The sequence below is a fragment of the Coregonus lavaretus genome (assembly GCF_964263955.1).
Source record: "Coregonus lavaretus genome assembly, chromosome: 2".
Lineage (NCBI taxonomy): Eukaryota > Metazoa > Chordata > Actinopteri > Salmoniformes > Salmonidae > Coregonus > Coregonus lavaretus.
This window is the reverse complement of record NC_139989.1, coordinates 39,518,732-39,534,741: the sequence shown is the minus strand read 5'-3', so window position 1 is coordinate 39,534,741 and position 16,010 is coordinate 39,518,732. Positions and strand designations below refer to the sequence as shown.

General features: G+C 44.3%; 1 protein-coding gene across 1 annotated transcript in view; it reads left to right on the top strand.

Annotated features, from left to right (window-relative positions):
- Nucleotides 1-212: 212 nt before the first annotated feature.
- The window catches only part of LOC311139031 (voltage-gated delayed rectifier potassium channel KCNH4-like), a gene marked incomplete at both ends in the record, with an annotated part of 33,937 nt that continues 18,139 nt past the window's right edge, over nt 213-16,010 (top strand). Inside the window, 2 exons of the mRNA XM_084173873.1 lie at nt 213-288; nt 15,329-15,562. Coding sequence (XP_084029999.1) covers nt 213-288; nt 15,329-15,562 — 310 coding nt within the window. The remainder of the gene's footprint in view (nt 289-15,328; nt 15,563-16,010) is intronic.

Sequence of the window (16,010 nt, the reverse complement as noted above, 5' to 3'; positions counted from 1 at the left end):
GAAGAAAGAAGACTATAAACCTGAGACTGAGGTAAATGCCACTGATACCCGGCTGACCTGTAGCTGAGCGCTGAGACAGGATCAAGGAGAAGCATCTGTTGAAGTGCAGACTGCAGAGTCACGTTGGTCTGACTCACCCTCCTCTCAGCTCTGTCTGTCAGGGGATGGAGTGACTTGGTGAGCCCAGCTGTGAGTCTTCATCGTTGGACAACATGCCTGTGATGAAGGGCCTCCTGGCCCCCCAGAACACCTTCTTGGACACCATCGCCAAGCACTTTGATGGCACCCGTAAGTATACCGTTTACTCAAGCCTTTCTGTCTTTGTGCCACCCTCCGTGCCCACCTAATTGGGATGCATGCAGTGTTACAATGGGTTTGATTGATTGTAATTTACTGGGGAAGTCATTTACAAGCTGTGAACAAGTTGTGTTTAATACATTGTGACTTCTCATTGTAAGATGAGGGACACCAGTAGTGAGAGTACGTGGTGCAGACACAATCCTCTCCACATCAACTGGTAGGAGCGGTCTGCCAGGTAGGATGCAATCCAAGAGTGTGCAGAGCCTGAGACGCCTAGCCCTGAGAGGGTGGAGAGGAGGATCTGATGGTTCATGGTGTCAAAGGCAGCAGATAGATCTATGAGGATGAGAACAGAAGAGAGAGAGTCAGCTTTGGCAGTGCGGAGAGCCTCCGTGACACAGAGGAGAGCAGTCTCAGTTGAGTGACCGGTCTTAAAGCCTGACTGGCTTGACACTAATTGCTAATTGCCTAGCGGACGTGAAGAGCACACCTCCCGGTACTAATTGCTGATTGCATAGGAGAGGAGAAACTACTCCCCCTCCAATACAGCCACTGATTACCAAAACAACAACAGTCACAATTTGCCCTGCCCCTTAATACTGGTTGATGTGTCAACAATCAGCTGCAGGTTATGAGTAGTCTGCAGTTCACACACTAAGTAGGCTACTGGAAAGACAGGCAGCACTTAAAGTAAATGGCCCTAGATAGCAAAAATACAGTACTAAACAACAACAGATTAAGACAAAAATTATACTTATTACTCCTAGAGATATTAGGAGTCCTCTAGCTGTAGATTGAAGCTACACCGCAACATGGCAAAAAAGTCATTAACTACTTAAAACACCTAGATTTGAATTTAGTTCAACTACCACCAAGCTACTGCAAAATGTAGTTACATTACTAGTTGAACTATATGTAGTTCACTACTCCCCAACACTGAGTGTAAGTGGTACAGGTGAGGGGCAGCCCTACTGTAGCTCAGTTGGTAGAGCATGGCGCTTGCAACGCCAGGGTTGTGGGTTCGATTCCCACGGGGGGCCAGTATGAAAAATGTATTCACTCACTAACTGTAAGTCGCTCTGGATAAGACTAAAATGTAAATGTAAGACAGTAGCCCAGGCTGTGATAGTGGTGGTGAGAGTGGTGAGAGCTCGGCAGAGTGGGTGTACTGTTTTGGATTCAAGTACCACTTATTGGGCTGTTGCGTGTTTGCTGTCTGTGTTGCTCCTCATTAAAGGGTAACTTTGGGATTTTGGCAATGAAGCGAGCCAATGCTAACTAGTGTTAGCGCAAAACCATAGACTTCCAGTCATTGCGCTAACGCCAGTTAGCAATTGCACTGATGCTAGTTAGCAACTTCCTTCAAACTGCACGCAGAGACATACAAATCGGGGGAAGTAGATAAACGGCTTCATTGCCTCCTGAAGTATCCCTTTAAGATGCATGGGTGCAGTAGGTCTATGCAGCTGTGTAGGAGTGATTCCAATTTCTTTACACACAAAACACTTGAGTATAGAATTGCACCATGTCTTTAAAAAGATGAAAGCCTGTATAGAGCCCTTAGATTTCCCCTTTCTTTCTCTGTCTCTCTTTTAGCTCACTCACAACCTAAAAGCTCTTTTATTATTTGTCGAATGTGTTCACAGTTCATGCATTTTGTTTGTCCATCTATGAAGCACCACTGCTTTTGACCATAGGATATACACTGAATGTACAAAACATTCCATGATATAGACTGACCAGGTGATTCCAGGTGAAAGCTATGATCCCTTATTGATGTCACTTGTTAAATTCACATCAATCAGTGTAGATAAAGGGGAGGAGACAGGTTAAAGAAGGATTTTTAAGCCTCGAGACAATTGTGACATTGATTGTGTATGTGTGCCATTCAGAGGGTGAATTGGAGTCAACATGGGCCAGCATCCCTGTGGAACGCTTTTGACATCTTGTAGAGTCCATGCCCCAACGAGTTGAGGCTGTTCTGAGGGCAAAAGGGAGTGCAACTCAATATTGGGAAGGTGTTCCTAATGTTTTGTACAATAAGTGTATGTCACTAATGGACTACTGTCCAAACTGCATGATGCACTATCCCATAGAGTGGATATTCTATGAAACCTTCTCCCATGGTCAGATCGGGTCACACTCTTCTCAGTGGGTTACAAGAAGTGGGACATGACATCATGCTAGTGTGTGACCACCGATCTGTGTCCTGGCTGAGTTAATGAATTCAGTGTGAAGACAAACACACTCACACATACACACCAACCTGGACTCAGGGGTAGACGTAACATAGTAAATGTAAACCCAGGACATCCCAATTATGATATGTTACGTTTCGTATGGTATGTATGCATTTGTGGATGTCCATCATCCCATTTCGTATGATATGTAACGAATTCCAATCTGTTGTGGCTAACATTAGCTAGATGGCTAGGTGGCTATCGCTAACGTTAGCTAGGTGACTAAGGTTAGCTAGGCTAGGGGTTAGGGTAAGGGGTTACGGTTAGGGTTAAGGTTACGGGAAGGGTTTGCTAACATGCTAAGTAGTTGCAAAGTAGCTAAAAAGTAGTAAGTAGTTGCAAAGTTGCTAATTAGCTAAAATGCTAATGTAATGAGATTCGAACACATAACCTTTGGGTTGCTAGACGTTCTCAGAGAAACATGCTGAGAAGGATTATTACCACAGCAAGTAAGGTACTTGGAGTCAAACAGACAGGCCTGGATGAGATCTTTAAGGTCAGGGCCCTCCGTAAGGCTCACAAAATCATTTTAGACCCAAGTCACCCCCTGTACCTGGACTTTGAATTACTCCCCTCTGGGCGTAGGTATAGGGCACCCCTCAGCAGGAAAAATAGAACGAGACAATCATTTGTGCCAGGTGTGATATCCCTCTTAAATAGCTCGGGCAAATGTTCCCATTGACCCCGTAAGGCCAGCAGGCTAGTCTTTGTTTTAAATGTTTTAAATGTTTTATTTCTTATTTCTTACTTTTATTGGTGCGTGACTGTTATTGAAAGTTGTATTGTCAATCTTGTTTTGTATTTAACGCCACTTTAAATGTGTACATGACACTGCAACAAAATTTCCCCATGGGGACAATAAAGTAACTGGACTGAACTGGACTGGACTGACTAAATACTTTTTTTCCCCACTGTATGTAACCATACCAAATGTAACATATCATACTAATACATATAGTCTATGAGACCAGGCTGCACACACACACTCACACACACACACACACACCCACACAAATATAGAGTCAGAATAACTTTTTTCACAAGTTTGGTGGTAACAGGCCCTACGTGTCATGGTGTGGGTGGAGAAGCTGGCCAAAAGCTTTAATGGACAAGACAGAACCGGTCTGGGGGAAGTGGGAGGTGCAGGGAGCCGTTATCCAAAGGGAAGAGATGTAGTGGGAGCTTGAAATGCCTGTAGGGAGCTGATAAAATAGTCAAAAACTTTGACTTTCTTCTGTCAGCGCCGAAGAACAGCGCCGGAAGAAGATGGCTGCCGTTTTACAGCCCTCTAACCAATTGTACTATTATGTGTGTTTTTCCGCGTTATTTGTAATTTATTTTGTACATAATGTTTATGCCATCGTCTCTTATAACCAAAGAGAGCTTCTGGATATCAGGACAGCGATTACTCACCTCGCGTTGGACGAACACTTTTTTTTCAACGAGGCGTTCGCGAAGGATATTCTACAGACTCCCGACAAGGCCCAGATCCCCGTCATTCGCGTGAGGAAGAGACGGAGATACCGTGGACGTAGGTCGGGGTGCCTTGTAAAGATCCGACGGCGAACGAGTAAACTGCCTCTCCCATCAATCCTATTAGCCAACGTTCAAGCTTTGGATAATAAAATGGACGATTTAAGATTACGGTTATCCTACCAACGGGACATTAAAAACTGTAATATCTTATGTTTCACGGAGTCGTGGCTGAATGACAACAATGACAACATTCAGCTAGCAGGCTATACGCTACATCGGCAGGACAGAACGGCAGACTCGGGTAAGACGAGGGGTGGCGGTCTCTGTATTTTTGTAAACAACAGCTGGTGCACAAAATCAAATACTAAGGAAGTCTCAAGGTTTTGCTCGCCTGAGGTAGAGTATCTTATGATAAGCTGTAGACCACACTATTTACCAAGAGAGTTTTCATCTATACTTTTCATAGCTGTCTATTTACCACCACAAACCAATGCTGGCATTAAGATTGCACTGAATGAGTTGTACAAGGCCATTAATCAACAGGAAAACGCTCATCCAGATGCAGCGCTCCTAGTAGCAGGGGACTTTAATGCAGGGAAACTTAAATCCGTTCTACCTCATTTCTACCAGCATGTTAAATGTGCAACCAGAGGGGAAAAAACTCTAGACCACCTTTACTCCACACACAGAGACGCATACAAAGCTCTCCCTCGCCCTCCATTTGGCAAATCTGACCATAACTCTATCCTCCTGATTCCTGCTTATAAGCAAAAACTGAAGCAGGAAGCACCAGTGACTCGGCTAATAAAAAAGTGGTCAGATGACGCAGATGCTAAGCTACAGGACTGTTTTGCTAGCACAGACTGGAACATGTTCAGGGATTCTTCAGACAGCATTGAGGAGTACACCACATCAGTCACTGGCTTCATCAATAAGTGCATCGATGATGTCGTCCCCACAGTGACCGTACGTACATACCCCAACCAGAAGCCATGGATTACAGGAAACATCCGCACTGAGCTAAAGGGTAGAGCTGCCGCTTTCAAGGAACGGGACTCTAACCCGGACGCTTATAAGAAATCCCGCTATGACCTCCGACGAACCATCAAACAGGCAAAGAGTCAATACAGGTCTAAGATTGAATCATACTACACTGGCTCTGACGCTCGTCGGATGTGGCAGGGCTTGAAAACTATTACAGACTACAAAGGGAAGCACAGCCGCGAGCTGCCCAGTGACACAAGCCTACCAGACGAGCTAAACCACTTCTATGCTCGCTTCGAGGCAAGCAACACTGAAGCATGCATGAGAGCACCAGCTGTTCCGGACGACTATGTGATCACGCTCTCCGTAGCCGATGTGAGTAAGACTTTTAAGCAGGTCAACATTCACAAGGCCGCAGGGCCAGACGGATTACCAGGACGTGTACTCCGAGCATGTGCTGACCAACTGGCAAGTGTCTTCACTGACATTTTCAACATGTCCCTGACTGAGTCTGTAATACCAACATGTTTCAAGCAGACCACCATAGTCCCCGTGCCCAAGAACTCTAAGATAACCTGCCTAAATGACTACCGACCCGTGGCACTGACGTCTGTAGCCATGAAGTGCTTTGAAAGACTGGTCATGGCTCACATCAACAGCATAATCCCAGAAACCCTAGACCCACTCCAATTTGCATACCGCCCCAACAGATCCACAGATGATGCAATCTCTATCGCACTCCATACTGCCCTTTCCCACCTGGACAAGAGGAACACCTACGTGAGAATGCTATTCATTGACTACAGCTCAGCATTCAACACCATAGTGCCCTCAAAGCTCATCACTAAGCTAAGGATCCTGGGACTAAACACCTCCCTCTGCAACTGGATCCTGGACTTCCTGACGGGCCGCCCCCAGGTGGTAAGGGTAGGTAACAACACATCTGCCACACTGATCCTCAACACGGGGGCCCCTCAGGGGTGCGTGCTCAGTCCCCTCCTGTACTCTCTGTTCACCCATGACTGCATGGCCAGGCACGACTCCAACACCATCATTAAGTTTGCCGACGACACAACAGTGGTAGGCCTGATCACCGACAACGATGAGACAGCCTATAGGGAGGAGGTCAGAGATCTGGCCGTGTGGTGCCAGGACAACAACCTCTCCCTCAACGTGACCAAGACAAAGGAGATGATTGTGGACTACAGGAAAAAAAAGAGGACTGAGCACGCCCCCATTCTCATCGACGGGGCTGTAGTGGAACAGGTTGAGAGCTTCAAGTTCCTTGGTGTCCACATCACCAACGAACTATCATGGTCCAAACACACCAAGACAGTCGTGAAGAGGGCACGACAAAGCCTATTCCCCCTCAGGAGACTAAAAAGATTTGGCATGGGTCCTCAGATCCTCAAAAAATTCTACAGCTGCACCATCGAGAGCATCCTGACTGGTTGCATCACCGCCTGGTATGGCAACTGCTTGGCCTCTGACCGCAAGGCACTACAGAGGGTAGTGCGTACGGCCCAGTACATCACTGGGGCAAAGCTCCCTGCCATCCAGGACCTCTATACCAGGCGGTGTCAGAGGAAGGCCCTCAAAATTGTCAAAGACTCCAGTCACCCTAGTCATAGACTGTTCTCTCTGCTACCGCACGGCAAGCGGTACCGGAGTGCCAAGTCTAGGTCCAAAAGACTTCTCAACAGCTTCTACCCCCAAGCCATAAGACTCCTGAACAGCTAATCATGGCTACCCGGACTATTTGCACTGCCCCCCCACCCCATCCTTTTTACGCTGCTGCTACTCTGTTAAGTATTTATGCATAGTCACTTTAACTCTACCCACATGTACATATTACCTCAACTAGCCGGTGCCCCCGCACATTGACTATGCAACGGTACCCCCCTGTATATATAGCCTCCCTACTGTCACTTTATTCTATTGTATATATAGCCTCCCTACTGTCACTTTATTTTTTACTTCTGCTCTTTTTTTTTTCTCAACACTTTTTTGTTGTTGTTTTATTCTTACTTTTTTGTTTAAAATAAATGCACTGTTGGTTAAGGGCTGTAAGTAAGCATTTCACTGTAATGTCTGCACCTGTTGTATTCGGCGCATGTGACCAATAAAATTTGATTTGATTTGATTTGATTTGATTTGTCCGAGTTCAAGACCTTTTGGGTAGCTTCTTCATTGAGCACACACAGCGTATGATAGATGTTAAAATAATTTACTTCAACCTATGACCTATGACATAATATTCTAATAGCATGCTCAACAACGAGTGGGTGGATGTGGGTGTATTTGCAACATGTAATGCATGTCCGACTGCCTCCCTCCACTAAATGACCCTCTCTTGTGTAATGTGACCAAGCGATTACAGAATGAATGAAAGTGACAGCCAAATGACCCCAACATGTGAGCAGGGACATAAATTACAGTTAATTATGCAGGGGTTAAGCGCCAGTCCAACAGCACCTGGGTATCGATATCAGTCATCCACTCTCTGTAAAAGTAGGCTAATATACATAACTCCATCAATCCCATACACCCCAAAATGAGCAACCCTAGTAATCTTGAATCCACTCATTTTACATTATGTCTGGTGGAATATAAAAGGCTGTAATGAAGGACAGATACCCAGTTCCCCCTATAACAATCCATTATATAATGTCTCATTTCATTCTTAATACATTATTTAGTCGTTGCCAGAATGCAAACAAATGACTATATACAGTGGGGAAAAAAAGTATTTAGTCAGCCACCAATTGTGCAAGTTCTCCCACTTAAAAAGATGAGAGAGGCCTGTAATTTTCATCATAGGTACACGCCAACTATGACAGACAAAATGAGAAGAAAAAATCCAGAAAATCACATTGTAGGATTTTTAATGAATTGATTTGCAAATTATGGTGGAAAATAAGTATTTGGTCAATAACAAAGTAACAAAGCCTACCATCAGTAACACACTACGCCGCCAGGGACTCAAATCCTGCAGTGCCAGACGTGTCCCCCTGCTTAAGCCAGTACATGTCCAGGCCCGTCTGAAGTTTGCTAGAGTGCATTTGGATGATCCAGAAGAGGATTGGGAGAATGTCATGTGGTCAGATGAAACCAAAATAGAACTTTTTGGTAAAAACTCAACTCGTCGTGTTTGGAGGACAAAGAATGCTGAGTTGCATCCAAAGAACACCATACCTACTGTGAAGCATGGGGGTGAAAACATCATGCTTTGGGGCTGTTTTTCTGCAAAGGGACCAGGACGACTGATCCGTGTAAAGGAAAGAATGAATGGGGCCATGTATCGTGGGATTTTGAGTGAAAACCTCCTTCCATCACCAAGGGCATTGAAGATGAAACGTGGCTGGGTCTTTCAGCATGACAATGATCCCAAACACACCGCCCGGGCAACGAAGGAGTGGCTTCGTAAGAAGTATTTCAAGATCCTGGAATGGCCTAGCCAGTCTCCAGATCTCAACCCCATAGAAAATCTTTGGAGGGAGTTGAAAGTCCGTGTTGCCCAGCGACAGCCCCAAAACATCACTGCTCTAGTGGAGATCTGCATGGAGGAATGGGCCAAAATACCAGCAACAGTGTGTGAAAACCTTGTGAAGACTTACAGAAAATGTTTGACCTGTGTCATTGCCAACAGAGGGTATATAACAAAGTATTGAGATACTTTTGTTATTGACCAAATACTTATTTTCCACCATAATTTGCAAATCAATTCATTAAAAATCCTACAATGTGATTTTCTGGAAAATGTTTTCTCATTTTGTCTGTCAGAGTTGACGTGTACCTATGATAAAAATTACAGCCCTCTCTCATCTTTTTAAGTGGGAGAACTTGCACAATTGGTGGCTGCCTAAATACTTTTTTTCCCCACTGTACAGTAGGAATGTACAGTACACATTGTACAGTTCTTCCCATTTCTATGTACATTTTAGGTTGTACTCTGTGGATTATGGTGCCGGGATGTCCGAGTGAAGTTTGTGTGAATCGATTGCAGCGTTTATGCAGTAATAGTTGTGTGTGCACAGCAGAAGGCGAAAGCTCTCATTGTTGTCTCGTTGTCGCTCCACAGAATGATTCAGTCTAATTATCTGTGTGGGCTGGGAGCTACGCACATCTATCCCCTCCTAATTGAGGCATACCATTATTTAATAGCATTTCCCCTCCATTTCAATTCACAAATTGTGATTATTGTTGTTGTGATTGACACAAACAGCCTGGCATTTTTCCTATTTTGTTGCCTTACAACCTGGAATTAAAATTGATTTTGGGGAGGGTTGTATCATTTGATTTACACAACATGCCACCCACTTTGAAGATGAAAAATATTTTTTATTGTGAAGCAAACAGGAAATAAGACAAAAAAAAACAGAAAACTTGAGCGTGCATAACTATTCACCCCCCCCAAAGTCAATACTTTGTAGAGCCACTTGGGGTATGTCTCTATAAGCTTGGCACACCTAGCCACTGGGATTTTTGTCCATTCTTCAAGGCAAAACTGCTCCAGCTCCTTCAAGTTGGATGGGTTCTGCTGGTGTACAGCAATCTTTAAGTTATACCACAGATTCTCAATTGGATTGAGGTCTGGGCTTTGACTAGACCATTCCAAGACATTTAAATGTTTCCCCTTAAACCACTCGAGTGTTGCTTTAGCAGTATGCTTAGGGTCATTGTCCTGCTGGAAGGTGAACCTCAGTCCCAGTGTCAAATCTCTGGAAGACTGAAACAGGTTTCCCTCAAGAATTTCCCTTTATTTAGCGCCATCCATCATTCCTTCAATTCTGACCAGTTTCCCAGTCCCTGCCGATTAAAAACATGCCCACAGCATGATGCTGCCACCACCATGCTTCACTGTGGGATGGTGTTCTCAGGGTGATGAGAGGTGTTGGGTTTGCGCCAAACATAGCATTTTCCTTGATGGCCAGAAAACTCAATTTTAGTCTCAGGGACAAAGTACCTACTTCCATATGTTTGGGGAGTCTCCCACATGGCTTTTGGTGAACACCAAACGTGTTTGCTTATTTTTTTCTTTAAGCAATGGCTTTTTCACTGGCCACTCTTTCATAAAGCCTAGCTCTGTGGAGTGTACGGCTTAATGTGGTCCTATGGACAGATAGTCCGATCTCCGCTGTGGAGCTTTGCAGCTCCTTCAGGGTTATCTTTGGTGTCTTTGTTGCCTCTCTGATTAATGCCCTCCTTACCTGGGCCGTGAGTTTTGGTGGGTGGCCCTCTCTTGGCAGGTTTGTTGTGGTGCCATATTCTTTCAATTTTTTAATAATGGATTTAATGGTGCTCCGTGGGATGTTCAAAGTTTCGGATATTTTTTATAACCCAACCCTGATCTGTACTTCTCCACAACTTTGTCCCTGACCTGTTTGGAGAGCTCCTTGGTCTTCATGATGCTGCTTGCTTGGTGGTGCCCCTTGCTTAGTGGTGTTGCAGACTCTGGGGGAATATGAACTAGGTGTGTGTAATTTACAAGACAAGACAAATGGAATGATGATATATGGAGCTGTTGTGGCTAGAAGGCCGGTGACGACGAACGCCGAAGCCTGCCCGAACAAGGAGGGGAGGCAGCTTCGGAGGAAGTAGTGACAGTACCTCCCCCTTGACGAGCAGGTTTGTTGTTTTGTTGTGTGTTTATCATTTAAATAAACATGTACGCATTTCACGCTGTGCCTTGGTCTGACCCGTCCTTAAACGAACGTGACAGCGCAAAACAGGCACACTGGAACAAATACAGGCACACGGGGAAAATATACCCCGGCAATACAAAGTACAGGTAGCTCCACCGAGCTACACTCATCTCACATGAAACAATCACCCACAAGGACAAGGGGGCAGAGGGAACCCTTAAACACATACTAATGAGGGGAATATGAACCAGGTGTGTGTAATTGACAAGACAAGACAAATGGAATGATGAGATATGGAGCGGTCGTGGCTAGAAGGCCGGGTACGACGAACGCCGAAGCCTGCCCGAACAAGGAGGGGAGGCAGCTTCGGAGGAAGTCGTGACACAAATACTGCTCCGGTTTTGTAATAATCAGTATGTTTTCCCATAGGATTAACTTATTGCCAATCTATTTGTGTTCTTCCTGTATACAGTGGGGGAAAAAAGTATTTAGTCAGCCACCAATTGTGCAAGTTCTCCCACTTAAAAAGATGAGAGAGGCCTGTAATTTTCATCATAGGTCAACTATGACAGACAAAATGAGAAGAAAAAATCCAGAAAATCACATTGTAGGATTTTTAATGAATTGATTTGCAAATTATGGTGGAAAATAAGTATTTGGTCAATAACAAAAGTTTCTCAATACTTTGTTATATACCCTTTGTTGGCAATGACACAGGTCAAACGTTTTCTGTAAGTCTTCACAAGGTTTTCACACACTGTTGCTGGTATTTTGGCCCATTCCTCCATGCATATCTCCTCTAGAGCAGTGATGTTTTGGGGCTGTCGCTGGGCAACACGGACTTTCAACTCCCTCCAAAGATTTTCTATGGGGTTGAGATCTGGAGACTGGCTAGGCCACTCCAGGACCTTGAAATGCTTCTTACGAAGCCCCTCCTTCGTTACCCAGGCGGTGTGTTTGGGATCATTGTCATGCTGAAAGACCCAGCCACGTTTCATCTTCAATGCCCTTGCTGATGGAAGGAGGTTTTCACTCAAAATCTCACGATACATGGCCCAATTCATTATTTCCTTTACACGGATCAGTCGTCCTGGTCCCTTTGCAGAAAAACAGCCTCAAAGCATGATGTTTCCACCCCCATGCTTCACAGTAGGTATGGTGTTCTTTGGATGCAACTCAGCATTCTTTGTCCTCCAAACACGACAAGTTGAGTTTTTACCAAAAAGTTCTATTTTGGTTTCATCTGACCATATGACATTCTCCCAATCCTCTTCTGGATCATCCAAATGCACTCTAGCAAACTTCAGACGGGCCTGGACATGTACTGGCTTAAGCAGGGGGACACGTCTGGCACTGCAGGATTTGAGTCCCTGGCGGCGTAGTGTGTTACTGATGGTAGGCTTTGTTACTTTGGTCCCAGCTCTCTGCAGGTCATTCACTAGGTCCCCCCGTGTGGTTCTGGGATTTTTGCTCACCGTTCTTGTGATCATTTTGACCCCACGGGGTGAGATCTTGCGTGGAGCCCCAGATCGAGGGAGATTATCAGTGGTCTTGTATGTCTTCCATTTCCTAATAATTGCTCCCACAGTTGATTTCTTCAAACCAAGCTGCTTACCTATTGCAGATTCAGTCTTCCCAGCCTGGTGCAGGTCTACAATTTTGTTTCTGGTGTCCTTTGACAGCTCTTTGGTCTTGGCCATAGTGGAGTTTGGAGTGTGACTGTTTGAGGTTGTGGACAGGTGTCTTTTATAGTGATAACAAGTTCAAACAGGTGCCATTAATACAGGTAACGAGTGGAGGACAGAGGAGCCTCTTAAAGAAGAAGTTACAAGTCTGTGAGAGCCAGAAATCTTGCTTGTTTGTAGGTGACCAAATACTTATTTTCCACCATCTCTAGTGGAGATCTGCATGGAGGAATGGGCCAAAATACCAGCAACAGTGTGTGAAAACCTTGTGAAGACTTACAGAAAATGTTTGACCTGTGTCATTGCCAACAGAGGGTATATAACAAAGTATTGAGATACTTTTGTTATTGACCAAATACTTATTTTCCACCATAATTTGCAAATAAATTCATTAAAAATCCTACAATGTGATTTTCTGGATTTTTTTTCCTCAATTTGTCTGTCATAGTTGACGTGTACCTATGATGAAAATAAAGGCCTCCCTCATCTTTTTAAGTGGGAGAACATACACAATTGGTGGCTGACTAAATGCTTTTTTTCCCCACTGTAAAAAAGGGACCGTATCCTGGTTACCTCCTCCCTGTGGAAATAACACCTTTGCCATTTGCTAATTACTTTAAAATATCTGCTATGGCAACCCAAGCCTGGGCACATAAAGTCTCATGTAGCTTCTGTACTACTTATCTCTACATCATCACTTAGAGACTGAGACGTTTCAGGAGTTGAATGTCTTTCTCTACAGGAAATACTATATACAGTAACAGTATAAAACCTATCTCAATCTAAAGATATCCTCCATCTCTACACCTTTCAACAGCAGCCAGACATAGTCCATGGCTCAGTAGGCTGTGAGTGTTGGCTGGGTGTCGAACTGTGGCTCACCTCAAATTACAGAATAAACTTAACAAGAGATCTGGAGCACTTAGGTCCTCTTCACCACTCTGTGTGAACTAATGATCTATTAGACATGTGTATTAAGTGTGTGTATAATACTTATCTGACACAACATCTACAGTATTGTCAATGCAAATGTCTTATTTTTCCTTGTGTTTGAAGGAGGTCTTATCCAGATTGCCTCATTAGCCAATGATAATGGACTGTATATGTAAAGACTCAAACTGTGATCTCAGTGTTTACGCACTATGCATTAATAATAACTGAGCTAATTGGTGTATTGATTGACAGGATATGATCAGACCATCATCACATGTACCACTTACGTAATACAGCGAGAATTGGAAACTCTGGCCATGAAATTCTATCTTGTTCAACTCAAACCACCCCTGTGTGGAAGAGCAGTGGATGAATAGATCAATTATGGAATTGAATTCAGTCAGTGGAATCATTTCCTATGAAACTCTATACAGCAGTGACCCAAGGGACTTGGAGTGACCTAACGAACTTGATAGTTGGGGACAGGTGACAACGGACAGGCATTGGATTGTGGGAGACATCTGTGATGGGCGATTGTCTCTGCACAATGAGGCACAGTGCTACAATACAGTCTACTTTGCAACCCCTTAGAAAGTTTGGAACAGAGGGGAGGGAGATGGTCCTTTTTAACAGCTGCCTGCAATTAGTTTTTTTCGGAGATTGGTTGTTCAACTCACTATGGAGGAATATATCACTCATACATGTTTATAGCTGTAGCAAATACACAATTATGTTCTCTCTCTCAACAGAGTAATCAGGTACATAGCAGCTAAATAGAGGTACATTTAAATCAAGCAAATCAAATTTGAACAAAAAGTTAAAAGAGTATCTTAAATAATCCCACAACACCCTCCATCCTCCCACAAAAATAAATAAAAAATCAATAACACCCCTGCCTTTCGTGAACTAACACTTTTTCCCTACTAGCACTGACCTTGCTGATAGTGGCTGTCCCACCTAGCTATCTTAAGATGAATGCATTAACTACATCTCTCTGGATAAGAGTGTCTGCTAAATGACTCAAATGTAAATATAACAATACAACACAAATGATTCATAGCTGAAACGTGACTTGGGCATATCAGAAAGGGGACTGACTGTGCCATCGCACCTATATTCTTGTTGCTGAAAGTACATCTTCCCTTCCGCTTAGGCTGAGTGCCTCCACAGATGGGTGCAGCTCTGAGAGGTGGTTGGTATTTCAGTAGAGTCTGACAGAATCAAAAGGCAGCTACTGAATCAGAAGCTCCAGCCTGTCCTGTGATTGGCTGGCTCTGACTTTGGTGACATGGGCAGGAGGATGTGAGGATATTAAACATGATGCTCATTTCCTGTCCCCATTAGTGTCCCCAGGCGCCTGCTGGGGGGCCCCCTGGGCTGTGGTCTCCCATAGAGTGAATTGGGTCCCCTCTTCTCTCCTATCACATCCACCAGACTTCACAGGCCTAAACTTCAAAGCCTGCTCTGATGTCCCTGCAGTCTTCTGTGGGTGGGTTCTATGTGCTAGACAGACAGACAGACAGACAGATAGACAGACAGACAGACAGACAGACAGACAGACAGACAGACAGACAGACAGACAGACAGACAGACAGACAGACAGACAGACAGACAGACAGACAGACAGACAGACAGACAGACAGACAGACAGACAGACAGACAGACAGACAGACAGACAGACAGACAGACAGACAGACAGACAGACAGACAGACAGACAGACAGAGCGAGCGAGCGAGCTCTTTTTCTGGCTTTTTACCAGACAGCTAAAGGATGAAAATGAGAGAGGGGGATAAGAGAGAGACTCAGAAAGAAACCTGCAAGCGACTGAATCCCTGACCCTATGTTCCACCTTCATAGATGGCAGTATTCAACACAAGCTTGAATGTTAATTACATAACCTAATTCAGCATCCAGGGGCAAGGACATTCATCCATTTAATGTCTGAATCACGCAGCGTACTCGAGGGACAGAAATAATTGGTTGACCACTTGAACAGCAATCATTACGCAGACAGAGTTAGGGTACAGTGTATAGTCTCTAATTTTCTCTCCTTGCTTTCCACAGACAGCAACTTCCTGCTTGGGAATGCCCAGGGTCGCCAAGGTTACCCCATCGTGTACTGCTCGGACGGCTTCTGCGAGCTGACAGGGTTTGTGCGTACTGAGGTGATGCAGAAAACATGCACATGTCGCTTCCTGCACGGGGCGGAGACCAGTGAGAGGGTGAGGCAGCAGGTGGACAAGGCCCTGGAGGGACAGCAGGAGTACCAGGGGGAGGTGTGCTTCTACATGAAGAATGGTGAGCATTCAGTCAACACATAGTGGCCCTCAACACGCTACTGTGTCCCTTGTCAAATCAATACAACATAATCCAACCAGATCCATCTTTTGAATGTATTTTTAGAACAATGGACAGAGGATGCAACATACACCAAGTTCTCTTCTGCACAATATGAAGAGAGAATAGAGTAAAATACAATCCTCAACTCCACAAGTGTCATCATAATTTAACTCAGTGGTATTCAAAGTCATTTAAATTAGAGTGCAGATTATTTAATGGGACAATATACAAACGTTTTTGCGAAAGATCATTTGAAAAATACAATTTTATTGAGTAAATGTATTTTGGTTTATTTTCATTTTGATAAGAGATGAACATGCAATGATTTGAAGGTTATTTGTTGATTTAGGTTGTGTCATTAGATTTGGGATGGGAGTCATGAGAAATTATTGAGAAAATAATGGGT